Source organism: Myotis yumanensis, unplaced genomic scaffold (genome assembly GCF_028538775.1).
Source record: "Myotis yumanensis isolate MYYU_CA2020_CCGP unplaced genomic scaffold, mMyoYum1.0.hap1 SCAF_14, whole genome shotgun sequence".
In the NCBI taxonomy this organism is placed as follows: Eukaryota; Metazoa; Chordata; class Mammalia; order Chiroptera; family Vespertilionidae; genus Myotis; species Myotis yumanensis.
This window is the reverse complement of record NW_027223765.1, coordinates 7,738,544-7,760,502: the sequence shown is the minus strand read 5'-3', so window position 1 is coordinate 7,760,502 and position 21,959 is coordinate 7,738,544. Positions and strand designations below refer to the sequence as shown.

Below are 21,959 nucleotides of genomic sequence, written 5' to 3'. Positions count from 1 at the left end.
TTAAACTTATAACAGGAGCAATGAATGTTAAATTTTGCCATTATAAATATAATCTATGAAAAATGCTGAACTCTCATTTTAGGGTTTACTACTAAATTACTAAACATCTCATTTCCTAAAGATTTCTGATAAGTGGGAATTTACTATATTTGGAAGTATCAGACCATGATCCCAAAGGACATATGGTATAAAGCAAACTTTTCATAGATAATGGTTCCTAACAATACACTAAAGCTCTGTCGCACCTTATAAACCCATGTTAGCAGTATCCGAAGGGAGCTTCAGAATGAAAAAAATGGAAGTGTTTCTTGAACTTCTTTATAAAACAGTTAATTTGTCACATTTTAATTTGTGTCAATAAAAACTTCTTTGGCCAAAACCGGTTTGGCTCAGTGGATAGAGCGTCGGCCTGCGGACTGAAAGGTCGCAGGTTCGATTCCGGTCAAGGGCATGTACCTGGGTTGCGGGCACATCCCCAGTGGGAGATGTGCAGGAGGCAGCTGATCAATGTTTCTCTCTCATCGATGTTTCTAACTCTCTATCTCTCTCCCTTCCTCTCTGTAAAAAATCAATAAAATATATTTAAAAAAATTAAAAAAAACAAACTTCTTTGTCAATAAACACTTGTTATAAGAAAAAATACTTATTTTTCCTCTCCAGAATAAAGAATTTCTTCAAGAAAAATTATTGCAGAGAGCACCAACCATTTCTGAAAGAGCTAAAAAGGTGGGTATTTAACTCGGTTTTCCTGGGAAATTGCTTTGAGTCGATTTACTTTTGCATTTTGAAGGTAATACTTTGTTGTCCTGGCTGGTGTGGCTAAGTTGGTTGAGTGTGGTCCCATGAACCAAAAGGTCACTGGTTCGATTCCTGGTCAGGGCACTTGCCCAGGTTGCAGGTTCGGTTCCTGGTTAGGGTGCATATAGGAGGCAACCAATTGGTTTCTCTCAGTCTCTCTCTCTAAAAAAAAAAAAAAAATCAATAAAAAGTAATACTTTGTTAACAGCCTGAGTATTACTCATTTTCTTTCAACCCTTTCTTTAGCATTCTTTGATACATTCATTCAGTAAATATCATTTATCTACTGAATGCCTACACATTACTCTGCTATCAGCTGTTGATGAATGAATTCTAAACTGTGTTAAATCACTATTTGCAAACTAGAGTGAGTTGTGAGGTTGGGCTCTTTTCCTCACACCATACAAAGGTATTGAAGATACCACTTCATATCCACTAGAAGGACTAATAAAAAAGACAGACAATAACAAATATTGACAAAGATGTGGAGAAATTGGAACCCTCACACTTTAATGGAAGTGTAAAATGGTGCAGCTCCTTTAGAAAGTAGTTTGGCAGTTCTCCAAAAGGCTAAACAAAGCTGCCATATGACTCAACAGTTCCACTTCTTGGCATGTCTAAGAGAACTGAAAACATGTACACATAAAAATATGTACACAAATGTTCATAGCAGCATTATTCATAATAATTAAAAGTGTAAACAACCTGAATGTCCATCTACTGATGAATGGATATGTGACATGTCATGTATCTGTTTAATGCCGTAAGAAAGAATGACGTATTGATACATGCCATAACAAGCATGAGCCTTTAAAAAATTATGCTAATTGAAAGAAATCAGTTACAGAAGGCCACATATTGTGAGATCCCACTTATGTGAAATGCTCAGACTAGGCAAATTTATAGAGACAAAGTAAATTAGTGGTTGCCTAGGACTGGAGGGATTTTAGAGAAATAGGCAGTGACTGATAATGAGTATGGGTTTTGGAGGATGGGGAGGGGAGGAAGTGATGAAAATAATCTAAATTTCATTGTGGAGATGGGTTCACAACTCTGAATAAAATGATTAAATTATATGCCTTAAATGGGTTAACTGTATGGTATATGAATTATCTATAATAATAAAAGCGTAATATGCTAATTAAACCGGACGTCCTTCCAGACGACCTTCCAGATGAAGCTGGGGCTGTGAGGGAAGCCCGGGTGCTGGTGGCTGGAGAGAAGCCGGGTCCTAGGTGCCAGAGGGAAGTTGGTGCCGGCAGCCGGGGGGAAGGAAGGCCTATTCTTGCACGAGTTTCGTGCATTGGGCCTCTAGTATCTCAATAAAGCTGTTACTGAAAAAAAGCTTTTAGAGGATTGCAGCACCACCAACATAAAGCTCTTGGAAATTGAAAACATTATAGAAGAAATGAAAAAATTCAATACAAAAGCTGTAGAGTCAAGTTTAGGATGTTTCCCAGAAAACAGAGCTAAAAGGCCAAGAAATAGATAACAAGAGAGAAAAGACAAGAACAGTAAAAGGATCATTTAAAAAGATTCAACAGATGAGTCAAAAGAATTCCAGAAAAAGAGAACTAAAAAGAAAAAAAAAAAAACAGAAGAAAGGAAATTATTGAATAAATAATTATGGAAAAATTCTAAAACTAGTGGTCATGAATTTCCAGATTGAAAGAGCCCAAGTACCCGGCACAATGAATGAAAATAGGCCAACACTGAGGCCCACCGCCATGATCACTCAGAATACTGGAAGTAAAACGCTTGTCGGAGAAGGAGGAATGATCACAGACAGGAGCGGAAGTCAGAATCAGGGTCAGGAGTCAGAACGACCTCAGGAGCGCTTCTGGCAACCAGATCACAGTGGAGCAGTTACGCTCAACATGATCAAAGGAAATAATTTTTGATCCAGACTTTTTAAAAGGCAAACTGTCAGTGAGATGCAGAGATGGAATAAAGATATGTTTTAGAAATGCATGGCTTTAGTAAGTGAGCCAGGCTAATGGTGGGGAAAGTGCATAAACTAAGAAGAGGGAAGCCACATGATCCAGAAAGCATGGTCCTCTGGTTGATGGTAGAGGGAGATCAGAAGTACTAGACCTGGTGTGAAACCTTCCTGGGGGAGCAGATGAGGAGGCTCTGGTGGGAGTCTTCCTCAAGAAGATGACGCTGATGCAGAATATGTACTGTGCATGAATGTGCTGGGAGGAGACTTACATAGCTGGGAGAGAATCGGGGGATAAATTTGACAAGTACATAGAGATAAGCAAATATTAACTCCAGGGAAAACAAAAATGTTACGCAGGAAAGAAGAGTAATTATAATGTACAGTAAGGCTCAGCCATATCAATTATGTAATCAGGTTATGTAAACACTGAATATTGATTTAACCAAAATAATATATCTTGAGAAAAGAGTAGAGGGGTGGTAATAGGGTTAAATTCTCAACTCCCAAAGTAGGAAGTCCAACAGATTAATTCCTAAAATAAGAAAACCGGTAATAATGAAACCATGTCACATAGAGAGATGAAAATACAATCCGAAAGAATAAGCTAACATGAGTTGAAAATGGTTGCTTATGGTAAATAGGATGAAAGATAGGAGATTGTTATTTTTCTTAACAAAATTTACACAGCTATAGTGCTCTTAAAACTGTACAGGTATAATTGTGATTTTTAAATAAAATTATGATTTCACATAAGGACTTGGATATGATGTTCTAGTTCACAGCATAGAAGTATAGGGAAAGTAGTGGTTGTGAGTAAAGAAAGAGTGGAGATTATGAGCAGAGCTGAGCTGGTGAGGGCTGGAGGATACTTACAGGAGAATGATTATCTGCTGGGTTGAAGTAGTATAAGGAGAGGAGAATATGATTGACTTTCCTATATTATAAATGTCAACATAAACATAACTTATGTCTCTCTTCCATTGAGCAGGTTCGGAGAGTACCAGGTTCCAGTGGCCGTCTCCATAAGACAGAAGATGGAGGCTGGGAGTGGAGTGATGATGAGTTTGATGAAGAAAGTGAGGAAGGGAAAGCAGCAATTTCACAACTCAGGGTAAGTTTTGTGAAACTCTGTGCTTCAGCTAGAGCTCTATCTTTCTGTCTGAAGCCTTTGAGATAATACTGCATTCTATAATTCTGGTCACCCTACCCACCTAAAATATAAAAAAATCCAAGTATTAGTGACAGAATTTTCTTGAACAACTTATCAACATCAGTAGCCCAATTGATTTTACACGAAGTGAACTGGCAGGTCTGTTTGAATATGATAATATTTAGGGCACATACAAATGACCCAAGTCTAGAGATGAAAACTACAATGTCCAAGATGAACATACACTGGGTGGGATTAATGGCTAATTATGCATTGCAAAGAAAAGATTAGTGAACTTGAAAGATTAATAGTAATAGAAACTTTGACCCTGAAGTCTGCTAACCTCCTATCTGAAGAGTAATAGTGTATCTCATCTCTTCTTATATCTATTTGATATAACCTTGTTGATGATGATGATGTGTGTATGCTAGTTTTTGCTAGAAGCAGTGAAAATAGTCTTGTTTTCATTTGTTTTATCACTGTTGCCTAAATTTTTTTTTTTTTAAAGTAAATCTTTATTGTTCTGATTACATTTGTTCCTCTTTTTTTCCCATAACTCCCCTTCTCCCAGTTCCCGCCCCACCCTCCGCCGTCACTGCCCACCCACTGTCCTCATCCATAGGTGTACGATTTTTGTCCATTCTCTTCCCGCATCTCCCATTCCCCTTTCCCCCCCAAGAATAGTCAGTCCATTCCCCTTCTATGTCCCTGATTCATTGTAATCACCAGTTCATTCTGTACATCAGATTATTTATTCACTTGATTCTTAGATTCACTTGTTGATAGATGCATGTTTGTTGTTCACAATTTGTATCTTTACCTTTTTCTTCTTCCTCTTCTTAAAGGAAACCTTTCAGCATTTCGTATAATACTGGTTTAGTGGTGATGAAGTCCTTTAGCTTTTCCTTATCTGTGAAGCTCTTTATCTGACCTTCAATTCTGAATGATAGCTTTGCTGGATAAAGTAATCTTGGTTGTAGGTTCTTGGTATTCAGTACTTTGAATATTTCTTGCCACTCCCTTCTGGCCTGCAAAGTGTCTGTTGAGAAATCAGCTGACAGTCGTATGGGTATTCCCTTGTAGGTAACTGAGTCTCTTTCTCTTGCTGCTTTTAAGATTCTCTCTTTGTCTTTTGCTCTTGGCATTTTAATTATGATGTGTCTTGGTGTGGTCCTCTTTGGATTCCTTTTGTTTGGGGTTCTCTGCGCTTCTTGGACCTGTAAGTCCATTTCTTTCACCAGGTGGGGGAAGTTTTCTGCCATTATTTCTTCAAATAGGTTTTCAATATCTTGCTGCCTCTCATCTTCTGGCACCCCTATTATTCTGATATTAGTGCGCTTGAAGCTGTCCCAGAGGCTCCTTACACTATCTTCACACTTTCGGATTCTTTTTTCATTTTGCTTTTCCAGTTGGGTGTTTTTTGTCGAATCTTTGGTTTGATTCTTGTGCTCCTCTGGTCTGCTATTTGGTATAATATTCTTTATTTCAGTCCGTGTATGCTTACTTTCTAATTTCTTTATCGTAGCATCGAGGGTCTCATTAGTTTTCATGAGGCTCTGCACAAGTTTATAGCAAGCCCTCAAAAATGCGATTCTTAGCTCCATATCCTCCATTTCTGTCATGTTTTTTTGTCTCCGCATCTTTTATGCTTTCTTGGTGCACCCCCTTGTGGTCTTTGTGCGCAGTCTTGTTCTAGCCAAGCCTTAATTGTTGTAGTTAACACTAGAGGGATTTGACCACCAGGCCGACTGGCTGTAGGAATCAGCTGTATGGAAAACGTCTGCCTTCTGGGGAGGCACTAATCCAGCCTTTGCCTGAGGCGATCGGCAAATGGCTGTGCGCAGGGTTTGGGCGGGGCGGGCTCAACAGGGCGGGCGGAGGGAGCAGTTATGGCCGCTCTCAGTCCCGTTCCCAGAGGCTCTGCTTCTCAGAACCCCGGCAGCCGCTGCAAACCTCGGAGAGAAAGCTGCCCTCAGGTTCCAACTGATGCCGGATAATCCCACTTCTCCCGTTTGAGTCTGGGTCCCTAGAGACTCGCCCGGATCTGGAGCCCAGAGTCTGAGACTCACTCCCGACCGAAAACGACAACCGCGCCCTCAGCCACCAGCCCGCTTTTCGCGCGCACCTCGGTACCTTTGTATTTTCCACACTGCACCGCCTCTGAGCCTCGGTTTGCTGTTCTCTTTCCTTCTAGTTGTAGAGTCTCTCTTCAGCCAGCCTTCCTGTGGTTCTGGGTGATGTCCGTTCCGTCTTTTAGTTGTATTTTTGAAATGGTTGTTTGCGGCAGCGGTCTCCGGTGTTTACCTACGCCGCCATCTTGGTCTCTCCTGTTGCCTAAATTTAATGCCTGAAGTGATTTTAGGGCTCACCCCCAAGAATAGGAAACAAACACAAAATTAAATTTATAGACTATTGTGATATCTGAGATGGAAAATAGATCGGATGGGAATAGCAGCAGATTAGACACTGTACAAGAAAAGATTAACGAACTTGAAGGCTAGCAATAGAAACTGCTAAATGAAACTGAGGAAAGAATTTATAAAAAATGAAGAGAATCAGTGAGCTAATACAAACACTAAGCAGCATAATATACATGTTATTGGAGTCTCCAATGTGTGTAGGAAATATTAATGTTTGAGGTCATTATAGCCTTGACTGGTCAGAACCTTTTGTGGGATGAGTAGTGGCTAGTGGTATATCTTTGCCTGCTTTTAAGAACGAAGGTTTCTTGGGGAAACGGCTGATTACAGGGCTTTCACAGATAATATACAAGATGAATCTGGAATAGCTTCTTTTGTCAGAAAGTAAATATTTTTTATTAAAACAAAAAAATCATAATAATAGATGAGCCTGGTTCACGGATCTCCCAGTGGCCAAATCAGTGAGAATTTAACCATTAAAACCATTAAGTGCAGTAGTAAATTATAAATAACTTATTAAATCCACAACAATAAATGGGGGAAAGGAATGGTTTTTTTCATTGTAGTGAACTGCCAGTGCTGACTGGTAAATGTTGAGGAGAGTTGTACGGGGAGAATTATCATTTTACAGCCACCATAAAGCAGTCATAAAGATTAGCTCAGGCAAGGATCATCAACAGATGCTAAGTATAGAGAATATTTTGATGAGCAAGATATTTACATGGTTTTAAAGTGTCTCTTCAGAGAGTGCCTTTTAGTTGCAAAATACAAAATAGTTCCTACATACTGGAGAAATCAAAAACTGCCCTGAGTAGATGATTAACGTCACTAATGAGGGGCAGTCGAGCACGTGCTTCCCTAAGATATGGAACCCTAGGAAGGACACAACACCGTAGAGTTCCAGCTGTGAGTTCATATAATTAGTCTAGATCAAGAGGAACCATCAGACAAACACAGATCAGGAGCATTCTATTCAAATAAAATGTGTGGGGGGTATTCTTCAAAAATAGTTATGTGCCAGATAGAAGCAACCTAAAGAGACATGGCTGCTAACTGCAATACACGACCCTAGAGTTTATCCTGTACTGGAAGAAAAACAGGCTATAAAACGAGGTCTGTTGAAAAAAGTTGGATTATGGACGATAAATAAAAGTACTATTGTTAAAGTTACTGAAGTTGGTAACTTCAGTCGTGTTATGTAAGAGAATATCCCTATTAAGAAATACAATAACTATTCAGTGGTAAACAGTTATTTATTAATAACTATTATTATCTATTAATTTGTAAATATATATAATATATATTATGTGGATTATATGTGTATATTTAAAAAGAGAAAGTGAGCATTGAAACAATAAAGTAGATGAGGAATAAATACTATTAATAGGTGAATCTGGGTAAAGGGAACACTGGTGTTCTTTGTATTGTTCTTTATGTAAGTTTGACATTTTTTCCAAATAATAAAGTTTTTTGTTTTTTTTAACAAGGTTTGAGGTTGGCCATATACTTGCTGTGATACATTAGCTATTAACTAAACCTTGATTCTCCTTAATAAAATGGTGATGAGAATTTTAAAACAAACCCAAACTGACGTTTTAAGTAGTCTAAGTCCATATTTGGTAGAATTTACCATAAATTGGTATTTGCTTAGAGATAAAGTTGTTGTTGTTTTTTGTTCCCCAGTAGTATCCAGAATTACTACTAACTGTTTTGGTTTATTAAATAACTTTAGCTTAGATTTTCATATGGTAGATTATAATTGGTTTTTCAATTTTGGCTCTAGAGGTTTCTTCATTATAGCCCATAATCATAATTACCCTGTGTTGAGAATTATTAAATATTAGCTTGAAGGTTGACATTTGGTCTGGTATATTACACACATAATATGTTCATAATTAGTAGAAAGTTGTGCTTTGAAAAATGTGACCTTCCTGCTGTCTGAGAACTCAGTCTCGTTATGTTTGTTTATAAACTTCAAGTTGTGAGCTCTTCAGATACCATCAGTACAGGCCACCTGGACAAAGATTGCAATAGTCACGACAGTTTTCTTTTTCCTGAAAACTTTCACGAGCGTTGCCGGTGAGTTAATGTGTGGATCAGAAGAAATGGAGTTCACTTGCGATTCAGCTTTCTGTGCAGTTTGGAACCGACCCAGTAACCCGAGTTTTGAGTTAACAAGGCTTCTTTTTTTGTATTTCTTTTAGTCTCCCCGAGTGAAAGAATTATCAAATTCTGAGGTAAGTAGTTGTGATTATTGAGTTGTTAAAGAATATGGGCTTTTGTTTGGGTTTGGTTTTAATGTTAAGCACATCCTATATAATAAAGAGCTAACATGCTAATTAGACCAAACAGCAGAACAACCATCCCGAAGACCATCCAGACAACCTTCTAGATGAAGCCGGGGCTGCGAGGGCCGAGGCAGCCGGCACTGAGTGTTCATATATTAACATGTATCAGAATTTACTTCATTCCTTTTTAAGGCTGAATAATATTCCATTGTATGTATATACCACGTTCGTTTATCCATTCATCTGTTGGTGAAACTTGGATTGCTTCCATCTTTTGACTATCCTATATAATAAAAGCCTAATATGCTAAGTGTCCGGTCATCCGGTCGGCCATTCAACCAATCAAAGTGTAATATGCTAATGATATGATAAGGCCGCTCAACTGCTTGCTATGACGTGCACTGACCACAAGGGGGCAGACAGTCGACTGGGTCGCTATGATGTGCCACCAGGGGGCAGATGCTCCAACCCATAGGTTAGCCTGCTGCTGGGGATTGAGCGAGATGGGCCGGACAGGCCCTGGAGCCCTCCCCAGCTGGCCAACCTCCCGTGTCCCTCCCTGGCCTCAGTCGGGCACTGGTGGGGTCCCTTGGCCTGGCCTGCGCCCTCTCGCAATCTGGGCTGAGGAACTCCCTCCCCACCTCCCCCCGAGTGCGTGGATTTCGTGCACTGGACTACTAGTTGTTAATAAAATTCCTATGAAAATGGCTGCACAAATACCTGTTGAAGTCCCTGCTTTCAATTCTTTCAGGTCTGTACCCAGAAGGGAATTGCTGAATCCTACGATAATTCTGTTATTAAGTTTTTGAGGAACCACCATACTGTTTTGCAATGCACAAGGTTCCAGTTTCTCCACATCCTCTCATTACTCTGTTTCTGTGTTTATTTTTGGCAAACATAAGTGCATGCTTCATTTTGAAAAGTGTTAATAATTATATTAACATTTTGAAAACTAATCTTAAAGTTCTGTTTTTCTATCAAAATCCAGAACCAATGAGTAACTTTTGATTTCCTCTATATGAAACTAAATGAACACAAAATTTTACTTCCTGATCTCCTTGATTTTGCTTATATATTATGAGCTGTTAGACCTCTCTTCTTGTCCTTCTAATTTTTTTTCTCTTTTAACTCTAAATTTGATTTCTTTTCACTAATTTTCTTCTCCAAGTTACATAATTAAAATGTAGAAATATTTCAAACATGCAAAATAACATGTATGATGTCTATGTTAGTCATAAAGTTTCATATCCATTTTGAAAAGCATTTCAGCTATGCTAAGGAATTACTGGTTGATTGTCTTTCTTTATAAGTAATGGAAAGTCCCTAGACATAGAAAAAGGTAGCTTGTATAATTTTGTATTGCATACTTAAATTTGTATTTTGAACGTGCTATTTTGCTGGGCAAAGGGTGCAGAATAGATGTGGTTAAAAGTAAGTATGATACAATGAACTGCTATATTGAAGAAGAAGAAAAAAGTGAACTACTAATATATGCTGCAGCATCACTGAACAAACTATGCTAGGAAAGAAGCCAGACACAAAAGAATGCATTGTTTTTTGAGGTCCAGCCAACCTTACTCAGTGCCGATGAATGAAACATTATTCAAGGATATTGATTCTGTTACAGCTGTTTCCAACAACGGATCCTGTGGGTACTTTACTTCAAGTTCCAGAAGAGATTTCTGCTCATCTACCTCAGCCAGCTGGGCAGACGCCTGCACAGCCAACTCAAGTCTCTCTCCCACCCCCTGCAGAGCCAGCAAAAACAGCTCAGGTAAAGCAGGGGCATGCGTTAGTGGTTTGCCTCTGGGAAGATGTAAAAAGCAGAGAGGAATGTGCTAATATAATAAGGTGACCTTATTATATTAGGTGGTAGATTTTGAAACAAGTTTGAATTCTTTTTCCCCAGTTTTAAATGTATGCAGATAAGAGAGTTTTATAAGGATCACACAGATTTTTAAGAAAAAAAAAATGTTAACAATGGAAACATTTCAAACATCAAAATTTGGGGGTTAATGTTGTCAGCTTTTTATTAGATCCTTATTATGTTTAACTTCAGAATGCAGCTGACAGTTATCTTGACACTAAGAAAATTGTCGACTGTTCTCTTTTTGTTCACTTATGTTTGTGTTACTTATTAATACTGTCTACAATCCATGATTTTCCGATATTCCTCTTTTTAAGATATTTGTCAGTTTTATGAGGGTTGGCTTTATTAAAATGAGGGAATGTAATCTGTAAATCCACATACTCGGGAGCACACAGACTTACGAAAGCAGCTGGGGAGAGTTGCTGCCTTGGAGTGCATGTCCTCCCACAGCAGGGAACGTCCTAGGGACCAGGCTGGCCTCACCTGGCGATGGAGAAACTTGCTGCCAAGTGGACGGTTCCTCTGCAGATGAGCAGTAGTCACCTCCATGCTCAGTGGTCCTGGCAGTGACTCTCTACCTTTCACTGCTTTTTAGGCTCTGTCTCCAGGAGCAGGTTCACAAGAAACCAAGATCCCCATCAGCCTAGTACTAAGATTAAGGTCAGTTGACGTTTTTGTTTTGTTTTGTCTTCTGAATACTCTGAACACGCTCTTTTCTCTTCGAAAGTTACTCCTTGTTCCAATAGTCTGTGCCCGAGAGTAACCGGATAGGCTTGCGTGTCCTCCTGGCATCGGGTGCATTTGCTTGCAGGTGTATTATTTCACTCTGAAATGATAGGAGCAGCGTGAGGCCTTGGATGTTGACAGTCAACTGGTACCTACTCTTCATCGTTTCTCCACTAATTGTGCATTTGCAATGTAGGTCGTTTAATTAGGAATCTGGTCTTTAACCGAGGAACAGTTTTTAGGGGAGTAGCACTAAGTGGGCTTATCTGAAAATTAGTCTTGTAATTGTGACCATATAAATAGCATGGACTCTGAGCTCAACTAACCCAAGAGTGGAGTGCTTTCTGATTGTGAGAGAGCAAATAAAGGCCTTCTCCTTAAGAGTGGAGGGAAAACTCCTACGTGTGTAGTTTTGTCTGTTTCTCTATTTTACAGCAAGTGCTCTAATTGATGCTTCTTGGTGGGGCTGCGACAGATTGCTCGCAGGAAGTGCCATGGTGGCGAGCTGTTCATTTTAACCCTCTCTCCCTTTGCAGGTAGTTGGATTAGGATTCCAGAGCATTCTTATCAGAATAGCTGTGAATGTTGTATTGCTGTAAAGTCTCATTCTACTCATAAGTGCACTTTAAAAATTTATTTATGCCCTAACCGGTTTGGCTCAGTGGATAGAGTGTCGGCCTATGGACTAAAGGGTCCCAGGTTCGATTTCGGTCAAGGGCATGTACCTTGGTTGTGGGCACATGCCCAGTAGGGAGTGTGCAGGAGGCAGCTGATCGATGTTTCTCTCTCATCGATGTTTCTAACTCTCTATCCCTCTCCCTTCCTCTCTCTAAAAAAATCAATAAAATATATATTTTTTTAAAAATCAATAAAATATATATTTTTTAAAATAAAAATTTATTGATTTGGGGAGGGAGGAGAGAAAAGAGAAAGAGAGAGAGGTTTTTTGTTCCACTTGTTTGTGCATTCATTAGTTGATTCCTGTATGTACCCTGACTGGAGATTGAACCTGCAACCTGGTGTATCAGGATGACACTCTAACCCAGTGATGGTGAACCTATGACACGCGTGTCAGAGGTGACACGCGAACTCATTTTTTTGGTTGATTTTTCTTTGTTAAATGGCATTTAAATATATAAAATAAATATCAAAAATATAAGTCTTTGTTTTACTATGGTTGCAAATATCAAAAAAATTCTATATGTGACACGGCACCAGAGTTAAGTTAGGGTTTTTCAAAATGCTGACACGCCGAGCTCAAAAGGTTCGCCATCACTGATCTAACCAACTGAGCTACCTGGCCAGGGCTGAAAACAATTTAGTTTTAGAAGCATCACATGAGATGGCTCAGGCCTTCTTAAACTGTACTAACACTTTTAAAAGACTTTCACTAAATTATATTGACTCATTCCTCCTTCCACATATGAATTCCTAGTCATCCTCTTGGTGTGACCATAATTAGAGATAGAGGTAGCAAGAGCTGTTTGGAGAATGTTTTGATTTTACCACTAGGAGCAATGAAATTATGCCATAAATGTGAGGAAAGCAGATCTGGTTGCCTTTTCTTTACAAAAGCCTCCTCAGTGTACCCTATCTCATCTCAAATAGTTCTGAATTAATAGAGTGTCTTAGTAATCTCATCCTATTTTAATTGTACTTAGAGAATACCACTTGTCTCTTTTTGAAAATTTGTTATGCTGCCTTCTAGCAGTCAGTAGACAGTACAAAACTTCTACTTGACGTGTGCTCCAGGAAGGTAGAGAAGGTACTTGGAAGTGATGCAGTTAGCTTTCTAGAAGGTGGTTTCTTAATGGACTATGTTGCAATCCTGTTTATGGAGGAGGGGGCTAGATTCTTCTCGCTGATGAAGACTTTGAGGTTAAATGATGAAAGAGTTTCAGATCAGAGCATATTATTGTCTTTAAAGGTGTTGGTGCTTGACATGTCAGTTAAATCACTAGTGATGCTAAATGTTAGATCTACTTTTAATCAGCTTTCAGAAAGAATAGATTGAACAATTGTACAGTCAACAGACTATATATATATATTGCACTCTTAGCTACTGAGGAAGAATATGGAGAAAAGAGAAAATGAAATGCCTCACTTGATAATCAAGTCTGGGTTGGAAGTTGATTTGGATTATGTACTAATAGCTAAAAACAAATTTGAGGTAGTATACATGCAGAAGTATAAGTCTGGATGCAGGGCGCAGAGACAGCGGTGCAAGGGTTGAAATCACGTGGGGGCAGGTTGTGTTGGAGATGGGTAGCTGTATTTTAAGCACAATAACAGGAACCTCCTCAAGTATTTGTCAATAGTCCTAAGCCCTCTGCATTGTTTAGATAAAATGGATTTGGGTTCTAAGTGATCAGACATATCTGCCGTTAGACATAATGTTCTAATTTCTCCACCTTTAGCCAGAACCTCCAGGGAGCCTGGTTGATTTCAGTACAGTCTATGTGGTGTGTGAACTTTTCCCTGCCAGTCACGTATCAGGATCTGTGGAGTCATATGTTAACTCTTTGCCGATATGGGCCCAGTTGTTTTCCCATCTCCTTGGACTGTCTAAACCCTACCCATCCATTAAAACTTACTTCTGATTTTTTTTCTTATCTCATTAGGACTAATCATATGATCTTTGGGAACAAGACAGTCTTGAGGCACAGCTTTCCTAATATATGTTGGCAGAGTCTGTGTGGGTAAATTCAGAAATTGATTTTATACATCCTTTTTTTTTTTCATAGGAATTCCAAAAAAGAACTAAATGATATTCGATTCGAATTTACTCCTGGGAGAGGTAAGTCATCAAAAAAACTGGAGATAAAGTAACTGCTGCTTTGTTTAGTGAGAGGTGTTGTGAAGTTTTGTCCTTGAAATATGTTATGTAGAGGATGATAAAAATGTTCCTGATTGGGGCATATGAATAAAATAATGCACTTTGTTACTACTCGCCTCATTTAGAAAATCTAGTGCCAGTGACCCTTGAATAGCATGGGTTTGAACTGCGTGGGTGCTTATACACAGATTTTCTCAATGAATACTGTAAATGTATTTTGTCTTCCTTATAATTTTCTTAATAACATTTTCTTTCCTCTACTTTATTATTAGACTGCAGCATATAATACATGTAACATATAAAATATGTATTCCTTCTCTGTTTATGTTGTTGGTAAGGCTTCCAGTCAACAGTAGGCTATTAGTAGTTAAGTTGTGGGGAGAGTCCAGAATTTCCCGCTGCACTGCGGCTCAGAGCCCCACCTGCCCCTCATGTTGTTCAGTGGTCATCTGTATAATACAAACAGTAATTAATACAGTTCTAATGTACTGTTACTGTTGGCCAGACTTGTGCTCTGATAGTGTACATTATCTCATTAAATTCTCAAAACAACCCACTACATAAAGATTACCCACATTGTACGGATGATGAAATCAAGAGACAGGTGAAGTGACTTGTCTGGGAAGAGGCGTAGCTGGAATTCAAACCCATATCTGTCAGAGGCAAAGTTCTTGCTCTTATCACTGGACATGGTTATCCTCCTGACAATAAAGAAGAAAAAAACGAGGCTTCCAGACTCGTCTCTCCCAAGGCTAAAATTGAGCCTGTCGTGCAGAGTTTCTGGCCATGAACTTCTCCCTGGAACATGGCTTATTGCCTTCGTTACTCAGTGTTCAGATTGGGGGAGTGGCCAGCAGCAAACAGATACCTGTCCTTTGTGCCACGCTTAATCTTCTTGCTGCCTTATATCATCAGCAACTCACTCTAGAAGAGAGTAGATGCAGATGTACAGAGGGGTAGTCGCTCTGCTTTTTAAAAACCAGGCAGAGCCATGTACTTAAGAACTAATTCAAATTGCTGGTTGTCTGCACAAGTGTGTGCATGTCCCCTCTGAGGGGCTCAGGGTTCAGCCTTGGGGGGGAGCATCACGGACTCGGTTGGGGGTGAGGGTAATGGGGGATACTCTGTCCTCATCTTTTTAGTTTCTCATTACAATTGCTCAGATTACAGCACCCAACATAATTAGCTATGAAGAAAAGCCCATCATCATCATAAAAGATTTCAGCAAAAAGTTGGGAGTGTGATCCCAAAAACAAGAGATTGCATTTTATTTTTTCAAGATTTAATTGAGAGAGAAAAGAAGTCACTGTTTTTTTAGTCCTGGGGGTATGGCAGGTTTGCCGTCATGTCTCGGAGCTCATGAGGCACAGGCCAGGCTGCCCTTGGACCAGGCGTTTCCTCAGCAGCATCCCTGGCAGGTGCTCTCCCACTGAAATGACACCATCATTGAGACAATTATCTTTACCTTGAGCTCACATTTGCTCTCTGGTTGTATTGCTTTTGCCCTCCAGCTAGACCTGTGAGAATTCCTCAGTTGAGATAATCCCAGTGGTTAAACCTACGTGTGTGGGAGGAGGACCTCCACCTGCCTTCTTGGTTCTGTAGATTTAGTAGCTGAAGTCTGGCAGTGCCAACGCCTGCTCGGAGGGTTAGCAGTGACATGCAGCACAAGAAATGGAACACCTCTGCTTTGTCCTTGCAGATACCGCGGAGGGCGTCTCTCAGGAACTCATCTCTGCTGGCCTGGTGGATGGAAGGGATTTAGTCATAGGTAACTCCATTCTGCTCTGCCCTGCCCCCCGTCTCTGTCTGTGTACTTAGGACCAAGAAAACCAGGCTTTGATTCCACTGAGCGCATATCAGTGGTTCTTGGAATGGTCCCTGGCTTGGCCGAAATAACAAGTATTGGGCACAGTTCCTTACGAAAAAAGAAAATGTCACTCCTGAGTTTGCTTTGTGACCTTTGGTGATAGTGAAAAGCCCACCCAGATCGCTGGGAGACTGGTAGAAGTGGTGACAAAAATTACAAGTTAAAGTAAGCTTGGCCATGTCCAATCCATTTTGGAGGATGAGTGCTACCCTTGTGGAGCTAAGAGGTAAACAGAAATCTTTAGAGTTAGTCCTAGAAAAAGCAGGCAGTAAGATAACACACAGTCAGCTTTGGGGAGTGATGAAACTTTCTGCTTCCATTTTAATTGTACACAGAAGATTAAAAACTACCATTTAAATTCTTAAAATATGGCTGAAAATGGATCGACTAAGCTCATTACGTTTTCTGTTTGATTACAGTGGCAGCTAATTTGCAGAAAATTGTGGAAGAACCTCAGTCGAATCGATCTGTCACTTTCAAACTGGTATTCGTCTCCTCCTCCTTATTAAACCATCTTCCTTTTTACACACCAGTAGCCCCTGCAGACCAGCTTCCATATTCTCTGGGTGATGAGAATTTTACTTTTATTTATTTATTTAAATATGTTTTTATTGATTTTAGAGAGAGGAAGGGGAGAGAGAGGAGAGAGAGAAACATCAATCAGCTGCCTCCTGGACACACCCTGACCGGGGATGGTGCCCTCATCCTGGGCATGTGCCCTGACTGGGAATTGAACCTGCGACCTTTCAATGCCCAGGATAATGCTCAACCAACTGAGCCACACTGGCCAGGGCTAGGTGATGAGAATTTTAAAATATCGTGGATTGTGTTCACTTAGCCCCCCAAGGTCCTGGGCTGAAGTCTCCCTTGAGTGGCCCTGTCTTTCTCTGCCCTCCCAGGAAACCTCCTACCCCAGGCCCTTGACTGTGCTCAGGAGAGATTGTGAGCTAATTTGACTCCAGCCCCATCCCTTCTGGAAGAGATCCCTTCATCTGCCTTCTGTTTCTATCCCAGGGACCTCTCCCCTACTGCCTGCATTCCCACAATCCCCATATCAGTTTTAATTGCTACCTGTGATTTGTTTATAAATAGCCACAGCTTCTCATTCTGTTTGGTTCTTAGGCATCTGGTGTCGAAGGCTCAGATATTCCGGATGATGGTAAACTAATAGGATTTGCCCAGCTCAGCATCAGCTAAATCACGGCCCTGGACGAGGAGGCCTCAGAAGATTCCACACATGCGTATCTCTGTTACTTCTGTGGCCTAAACCCACTACTGCCAAAGAACCCAGCAACAAACTTCCCAGCTAGGAGTGTTAGAGGTCTTTCCTCATGTTCGTCCTGCCATCATCCCCCCGTTTCCCACAGGGAAAGAAAAGTTGGATCGCCAGTGGCCAGCATTCCCTTACAGAGTTCTGTTAGTCCACTTCCACATCTCCTACCTTCCTCCATCTGCGACGTGGCCCGCGTGCCTCAGCCCGGGAGGAGATCTTTCAGCTCATCTTGCCTTACTCCATTGATGGCGCTGGGTGGAAAGTAGCAGCTGTGTCGGGCTTCCTCGTGCTGCCTCTTCTCCCACACCTGACAGGATGTGGGCACCTTGGGATGCCTCTTCACCCCACTGAAGTAGCAAGTAAAAGTTGATTGTCCAGCTGGAGCCCAGAGAATTTAATTTAGGGATTTTTTTTTTAATCTGATGTGAATTCTAGCAACCTTTGTTAGGAAAAAGCACAGCCTCAGATAGAGGCAGCCGAAACTGTCTTCGAGTTTTGTTGATGATGTTTCTAAGCGTTTTGCTGAAGCTGCTCTCAGGCACCCTCTTCGTTATTCCCTCCAGAAAGGGTTGCTAGCCTTAACTTCAGCTGGTGCAAAACATCTGACTGTAGTCGAACTTCAGCCATCGGATCCTTCAAAGTGGAACTTGGAACTGTTTTTAGAGAAAATACCAAGTATCGGCTTGTTAAAGTGAATTTTCCCAGCAGTGGTTTTTGGACAGAAAAAAAAAAATCATAACTCATATCATTGTGGAAGTTATTTATTTTCAGAATTTAAAAAATTAAATTGAAGGAAAACTGCTCCTCAATCCTCCCCTGAAAATCAGTTTGCCTGGCCTCCGAGTCACGAGGAAATGCAAGGCTGAGATTTCTGCAGCAATAACGGAGACCCCACTGCGCTGGAGAGGCCTGCCTCCGCCCCCCGCCTGCACTGCCCCTTGGGGGGGTCCACCCTGCGGTGCACTGAACCGGGCCCAAGGCAGAGAGCGAAACCACATGTGCCGTGACTTAGCATTTCTGACAGACAGTATTCATTTGGTTTTCTACAGAAATATGTAAATTATTCTTTAGGTTTTAAAAAAGAGCACTCATAATGCAATTTGTGAATAATCAATGGGGTTGATTTTTTTTTTTTTCCTACTGTTTCACAGTCAGCCTTTGTCTAATTGCAAAGAGCCCTAACACGTTTTGTATAGGTAAGGAATCCTCAATCTGGCCTTACACCACACACCGAGGGGCGTTGGCCCCAGGAAGCGGGGAGAGCTGAGCTGCCTCTTAGGGAGCGGCTCCAGCACGTCCATTGTTGGTCTGTGAATAGCGAGATTGCTTTACCTGGTTTTCTCGGAGTGTCTCAAGGCTCTCCCTACAGGTGACCTGTCACAGTTCTTGTTTCATCCGGAGCTTGTAGTTTTAGTCACGGGCTTTCTTAGCCTACCCTGGATGCAAAGGCATGTTGGGAAAGGGGTGGATGTTGGGGAGTAGGAGAGAGGATGGGTTTGAGACGGAGGTTGGGAAGAAAGTAGATTACGGATCAGACACCAAAGTCGATGGTCCAAGCAGGATTGTTAATGGGAGAGAGCCTGCTGAGCCTAGAGAGAGGAAAGAAGGTTGATCAGCTTGCTGGGAAAATATTTACCTTTTTCTTTCTTTTTAAAAAAAATGTATTTATTTTTTTTAGAGGCAGGTAGAGGGAATAAAGACAGGGAGGTAGGAATAAGTTTGAAAAAGAGATAGTGTCCTCTTTGGCGCAAGACTAGTAACTTACCTAGAGTGTGTGTTTTGGTGTCCAATAAGCCCATCTTCTGCTTGTTTATGAGTCCAAAGGGTGTGGCATCCCTGTTGTGGCTTTCTGTTTGTAGGCGATTAAAGCCCAGGCCGGGGGGAAGCGGCAGCCCATCCTCCTGCTCAGTGTCTCCAGCCAGCCATTACCTTTGGACGGCAGTGGGACAAGCACGGCCATGGAAGTGGCTGGGGCTTTCTCTTTGCTCCCAGTTCATTGTTTGCCCTGCTGGGAACGAGGAGTCACCAGGCTGCAGGACAGCGTTAGTTCTCGTGCGTGCGGTGTGGTGGACTCCCTTTGCTGCCTCGCGCAGTGATGCTGAGAAAATAAGTGAACAGAAACTTCCAGGTGGGACAGCACGTGACCTAGTGAGAGACCTGGCTCCTTTCCAGGAGTGGTGGGCGGTTCAGGGTACACCCTTTTCCCAAGGTCCCCAGGACCCTCTGTGGTAGGGACTGACTTTAGCACAAGTTAACCTGTGCCAATGCTGTTTGTGAAATGTATGGTGTTTCTAAATGACTGTTGGATTTGTTTGGGTTTTTTGCTTACGTTTTGAACCAAACCCTAGAGCCAGCTGATACTATTTAATAATCTGGAGGATAGAATAATAGTGTATCAATAAACGGAGGTTCCTCCTTACGACGTGTGCTAGATTATGGAAGATGTAAAATATTTGACTCACCCCCACCCCTTTTTTGACTTTGTATTTTGCTGCATGTTTCCTTCATTTTTAATCAATAAAGAGTAAATTGTCTGTGGTGGTGTAAGGAATCTTTACTTTAGTGGCGGTGAGTGGGGAGGAATGGGGAGTGGGTCAGAGAGTCTCTACTATAATTTTTCTTCCAAATGCAGAAAAGCGAAAGTGCACATAAACTTTAAACAATGTATATGACCTACGGAATCTTTGTACACGTGGGAAAGCTGGAATCCCAAAGGGGAGAGAGAGGACCCACCCAAACAAGTTCGGCAGGATGGGGTAGAGAACGCCGTCTATTGACCTTTTCTGACTTGATCCTACCTGTGGGTGTGGGCAGGGGAAATGCTTGATTCAAGCTCGTGAGAGTTCCTTTTGGGAAGTTCAGAGCAGGGCTGAACTGGTCTCCATTTGGCTTTGAGATTGCAATGGTGGGGTTTCATAGAAGATTCTAGGCCCCTCTATTCCTCCACCTCCTGGAGAAGTAATCTCCCTGAGCACAATCCCTTCCAGGAAGGTGGCCTTTGACCAATGATAGGACTGCTTGTGGGTCTTGGTCATCCAGAGCTCAAGTCCTGGAATTGGCAGTTTCAGAGCTGATCGAGTTTGCTTTTAAGATAAACAGGTCATAAAAGTGGACTCTGACTATTGTGGGGAACAGAGAGGGGGTGCTGGTTATTCAAAAGCGACCCTGGTGTCTTGGGGACGGGGCACAGCAGGAGCAGCACCCCTCCACTTGGCCATTCTCTCTAACACAGTCAGATCTTGTCGAGAGAGAGTGGTGATGCTCAGTGCAGCAGTTTACAGGTCCTTTCTTTGGGCCACCTCATCTACCCCTTTATTTTATAGAGAAGTTTTAGTTTCATAGCAAAATGGAACAGAAAGTATAGAGTTCCCATCTACTCCCTGAGTCCATACGTGCACAAAGTTCCCCGCTATCAACATCCTGCACCAGAGTAGTACATTTATTGGTGTCGATGAACCTACATTGGTAAGTTACTATCACTCAAAGTCCAGATTCACTCTTTCTGTTGTGCATTCAATGGATTTGGACAAATATATAATGACATGTATCATCGTTACAGTATCGTACAGAATAGTTTCACTGCCCTGAAATCCTCTGTATTCTGCCTGTTCCTTCCTCTCTCCCCTCTAGTTCCTGGCAACTGGTGATCTCTTTACTGTTTCCATACTTTTGCCTTTTCCAGAATGTCATATAGTTAAGATCATACAGTATTTAGCCTTTTCTGAATGACTTCCTTCACCTCGTCATATGCATTTAAGGTTTCTCCATGTCTTTTCATGGCTTGTTAGCCCATTTCTTTTTAGCACTAAATAATGTTCCCTGTCTGGATGTATCACAGTTTATTAATCCATTCACCTACTGGTTGCTTCTAAGTCTGGGCAGTTATGGGGAAAACTGCACTGAACATTCATTTTGTGTGGATAAAAATTTTCATCTCTTTTGGGTAAATATCAAGGAACCCAGTTGTGGACTGTATACTAAGAAAGAGTATGTCTAGTTTTATGAGAAGTCACCAGCTGTCTTCCCAAGTGGCTATACCATTTTATATTCTCACCAGTGAATATAGATTTGTCTGTACTCATATGTGTGTGTAATGGTATCACTTTTTAATTTGCAATTCCCTAATGACAATCTTGAACATCTTTTCATTTGCTTATTTGCTATTTGGCAATATATGTATATTATTGATTTCAGAGAGGGAAAGAGAGAGATAGAAATGTCAATGATGAGAGAGCATCATCGATCGGCTGCCTCCTGCACGCCCCCTACTGGGGATCGGGCCCATGACTGAACTAGACTCCTTCGAAGACCTGGGTCTTTCATCTGGTAAGACTTCTCCCCGGGGTGGGGGGCGGGGGGGCGGGCGGGGGGGCGGGGTGGGGGGGTAAAAGATGGGAGGATGGGCGCCTTTATCTTTGGGAGATTCCTCTTTGAAGTCCTGCCTTTGTTAGCCCCACAGCTGAGGCCTGTGATAGAGAGACTTGGTCCTGTGCTCTTTGGTTGTCACTGAGCCTGCCTAGGGTCGATCGCTGGGGCTACTCTGGGCAGTTGCATTTGTTTTTCATCTTGGCTTGTGTTTGTGATTGATTCCTTGATTAGAGATCAAAATGTAGCTCTTGGCTCCCCTGTAATTGCTTTGTATTCTTGAATTGTCTTCATTGCTGAAAATGAAAAGCTTTTATGCCCTTGGTGGGTCTCCTGACCTCCGTGCTGCCTTGGGATTGACTGGTGTTACACACCACCAGTACCAGGACCCACAGGAGAAAGATGAGATGATCATGAGTCA

At 41.3% G+C, this 21,959-nt stretch overlaps 1 protein-coding gene across 1 annotated transcript in view; it reads left to right on the top strand.

Annotated features, from left to right (window-relative positions):
* OXSR1 (oxidative stress responsive kinase 1) overlaps window positions 1–19,707 on the top strand; it is a 72,551-nt gene extending 52,844 nt beyond the window's left edge. The window contains exons 10-18 of the mRNA XM_070391600.1: window positions 661–726; window positions 3,729–3,851; window positions 8,515–8,547; window positions 10,226–10,372; window positions 11,064–11,128; window positions 13,939–13,991; window positions 15,733–15,801; window positions 16,320–16,384; window positions 17,023–19,707. Coding sequence (XP_070247701.1) covers window positions 661–726; window positions 3,729–3,851; window positions 8,515–8,547; window positions 10,226–10,372; window positions 11,064–11,128; window positions 13,939–13,991; window positions 15,733–15,801; window positions 16,320–16,384; window positions 17,023–17,097 — 696 coding nt within the window. The 3' untranslated portion in view covers window positions 17,098–19,707. The remainder of the gene's footprint in view (window positions 1–660; window positions 727–3,728; window positions 3,852–8,514; window positions 8,548–10,225; window positions 10,373–11,063; window positions 11,129–13,938; window positions 13,992–15,732; window positions 15,802–16,319; window positions 16,385–17,022) is intronic.
* Window positions 19,708–21,959: the final 2,252 nt, after the last annotated feature.